The 3,416-nt window shown below is 37.2% G+C and overlaps 1 protein-coding gene across 1 annotated transcript in view; it reads left to right on the top strand.

Annotated features, from left to right (window-relative positions):
- RAD17 (RAD17 checkpoint clamp loader component) overlaps window positions 1–3,416 on the top strand; it is a 44,417-nt gene that overhangs the window by 26,545 nt on the left and 14,456 nt on the right. Inside the window, exons 10-11 of the mRNA XM_004703689.4 lie at window positions 534–645; window positions 2,667–2,852. Coding sequence (XP_004703746.1) covers window positions 534–645; window positions 2,667–2,852 — 298 coding nt within the window. The remainder of the gene's footprint in view (window positions 1–533; window positions 646–2,666; window positions 2,853–3,416) is intronic.

Genomic DNA, 3,416 nt, shown 5'->3' with positions numbered 1-3,416 from the left:
GGATGTCCATCTTTATACATTTTATTTCATTTTTGATGGCTTCTAATCTTCCTAGATTCATACCTGATATATGCCATGCTTTTTCAGTTGTTGATTTTCATTTTGTGTTGTCCTCCATCAGTAAATGAAACCCCTGAAAGTGTTGCCGCATCCAAATCATTAGAATTGACTTAATTTTGAGAGACACCCCTTTCCCAGTGATACTTTGAGCACCTTCCAACCTGAGGGCCTCATCTTCCCGCACTACGTCAGGCATATGTTTCACTGCTGTTCATAGGCTTTTTCATGCCTAATCTCTCAGAAGTGGACACCCTATTCCTTCTTCCTAGTTTTTAAAAGTAAGAGAACACCACCAACCAAAATCTACTCACTCTGGGTGACCCTGCTGGGATTTGAAATACTGATGTCATAGTTTCTAGTGTTATAGCATCATGCAAGCCGCCACAATATGACAAACTGACTAATGGAGTGGTGCGTTTTTTAAGATAAGTATTTTGTTTTGCTTTGCTTTTGATTATTTTTTCTCATTTTAGTTTGGAAGAAAAATTGCTGTTCCTGATAAAGCTTCCCTGGAGTTGCTTTGTCAAGGATGTTCTGGTGATATCAGAAGTGCAATAAACAGCCTCCAGTTTTCTTTTTCAAAAGGTAACTGTGGAAGATACATGCATTTATTAACATACAAGGCTCTTTTAACTGTTCATGAAGTGAAGTCATAATAAAAATATTCTACCTTAGAATTGATAGATAGGCATCTGCAGAGTTTGGTTGATGTTGGTTTAAAAAATTTGTGTGTGTGTGATTTCATATTGTAATTATATATGTATAACTATATATGTACACATACAGCCACGCACCCCTATCAATATATCACTGTGTATATTCTTATATCCCTTTTAGACAAAATCTGATTCACTTACATGGCTTACTATTTTACCTTTGAACGTTAATTTTGAGGGAGATCTTCTGGGTACAGATGCTGGCTCTTGCAGTTCCCTGCTCTACGTGAATGAGTTATTCTGTGCTTCAATTTTTTCACGATTTATGTGAGGAACTCTCTTATAGGGTGTGTAAAGATTGAGCGAGCTAACACTTTTAAAGTTTTCATTAGCAGTGCTTGGCGCTTTATTGAAAAATAAATGACCAGCTGTTAATACACTAAACTGGATTTAACTTTTAACTTACTCCCTAATACTTTATATGATGGTTTTCAAATTGTAAATGTCTTGTTAATATATTAAAATAAACTCCTTGCCATCGAGTCAGTTCTGACTCCTGGCGAACCTATAGGAAGGGTAAAGCTGCCCTGGTTATTTTCTGAGATGGTAACTATGTGGCATAACAGAAAGTAGAACTATAATGTAATCTTTCTGCCATGAGCCCGCTTGTGTTTTTGAACTGCTGACCTTGTGGTTAGCAGCTCAATTCATAACCACTACACTCTTAGCTAATAAACATGAGGTAATAGTAGTAGTCCACTAATGATCTCAGTTTACTGTACACCGTCCTTATCAGAAAGTATTAGCAAGCTGCCTGCTTGATACTTACCATTGAAGAACTGGCCTTACAGAATCAAGAGCCATCTGCAGGGGAAAAAAGGGGAGAAGAGCCATCTTTGGAGCTCCCACAACCCACCTGAAATCCTAGTGTTTCTACTCAGAAATGAGCCTATTTGTTTAATTTGCATCCTGGTTTTTCAACATAACTAGAAGACTAGCCAGACTAACAGCTGAAATCAGAATTCTGCTTATTCCTGTGAAGAGTAACGTAAGAAGTACGTAAGCTCAATTACTGGAATTATGGGTTAGGGATGCTGAAGTAGGCCGTGTTGGGATTCTAACTGACATTTATTACATAATTTCTCTGGGTGCAAGGATCTTGAAGGGAAGAAAGTGATCATTCTTGAGTGAGCACAGAAGTTGTATTACAGTTATATAGGTTTTAATTTCATTCTCTGAGCTGCCTAATGAGTTGATACTAGGATTCAAATCCAGATCCTGTATCCTTCCAGATACACTAGACTGCTTCCTCTTGGAACACATTTTATGTTGTATACAGTAGCCGTAGAATTGAAAGTTGAACACAGGTATATTCAGAAAGTAGACACTACTAAAATCAAAAGAAGAGTAATATGGATGCCAATCACTTCTTAGCTGGTGACCTTGAGCCAGTTACTTAATCTCTTTTTATCTAATGTCTTTCGTGTATATAATAATCCTTCTCTTCCATAGGGTTCTTGTGACGGTAAGTTTGCATAACGTCCAAAGCAGTGCTTTGCAAATAGCACTAAGGAATCAAAGCGATAGACTATGTTAGAGAGTGGACATTATCTAGTTTGTCTAGCCCCAGGGTCTTGGAAGCTGATCCGTTAGTCCGCTGGATTAATTATTGGCATGGGTCTTACTTTCTTCCCTCTTTTTTGCTATGATGGGTAGACCAGTCGTTGCCTGAGATGGCCACTCACAAAGTTTTAAGACCCCAGGCAGTATGCATCAAAACAGGGTGTAGAGCCTTGTATTGTGGATGATGTTATGCCCTAGGGACCCCCAAACTTACTGGCTCACGTGGCTTCATCGTTGTATATGGAGAATACGTTTTTACTAGAATATGGAGTGTAGCAGTATTGGAAACATTCTTAGTTTTAATATTCATGGGTGTATGTTGTTTAGGAGAGAACAATCTATGGCTAAGGAAAAAAGGATTGTCATCATTAAAATCAGATCCTGCGCTATGCAAATGGAAACAGAAGGAAAAACTTGACCAAGCAGTGGGAAATCAAGACGTCCAAGCTATTGGCGGCAAGGATGTTTCTCTCTTTCTCTTCAGAGCTTTGGGAAAAATACTGTACTGTAAAAGTAAGAAAACTTAATATGTTTTTTAAGTCTGTTCATCTTTTATTGAAATACTTTATCGCATTTCTTAGAGTGGCATGTATTTCTGTTATAGGACATTTAAGACAGGTTAATGGCAAATCCTAAAACCTGACACAGAAATGCACTTAGGTATAGTCTTTTTCTGAGTATGAGTGGGAATAAGTGTAAAAAGAAATCACTGGAGGCTGTATCCATGCCTGTAAATCTTTATTTAATATTACAGTTGGCAATAGGATCACTGAATCAGAATCAATGCATTAGCAGTAGTGTTAAAATTTATTAATAGGTAAAACACCACTCCAGCTAGATGTTAGCAGTAAGTGGTTAGCCGAAAGCCCTCTTGACTCCATTCTAGATCAACAAATAGTTGATGGTTTCTTCTTTTTTTTTTTTTAATAGTTTAAATTTTCGTTGTTTTTTTTCTTTTTTAAACATTTTATTAGGGGCTCATACAACTGTTATCTCAATCCATACACACATCAATTGTGTAAAGCGCATTTGTACTTCATTCTCAAAACATTTTCTCTCCACTTAAACCCCTGACAT

This window comes from Echinops telfairi, unplaced genomic scaffold, assembly GCF_000313985.2.
Source record: "Echinops telfairi isolate 266 unplaced genomic scaffold, ASM31398v2 ScPeMD7_7469;HRSCAF=8507_1, whole genome shotgun sequence".
Classification (NCBI taxonomy): domain Eukaryota; kingdom Metazoa; phylum Chordata; class Mammalia; order Afrosoricida; family Tenrecidae; genus Echinops; species Echinops telfairi.
Note: the sequence above shows the minus strand (reverse complement) of the source record. Positions and strands in the feature narration are given on the sequence as shown.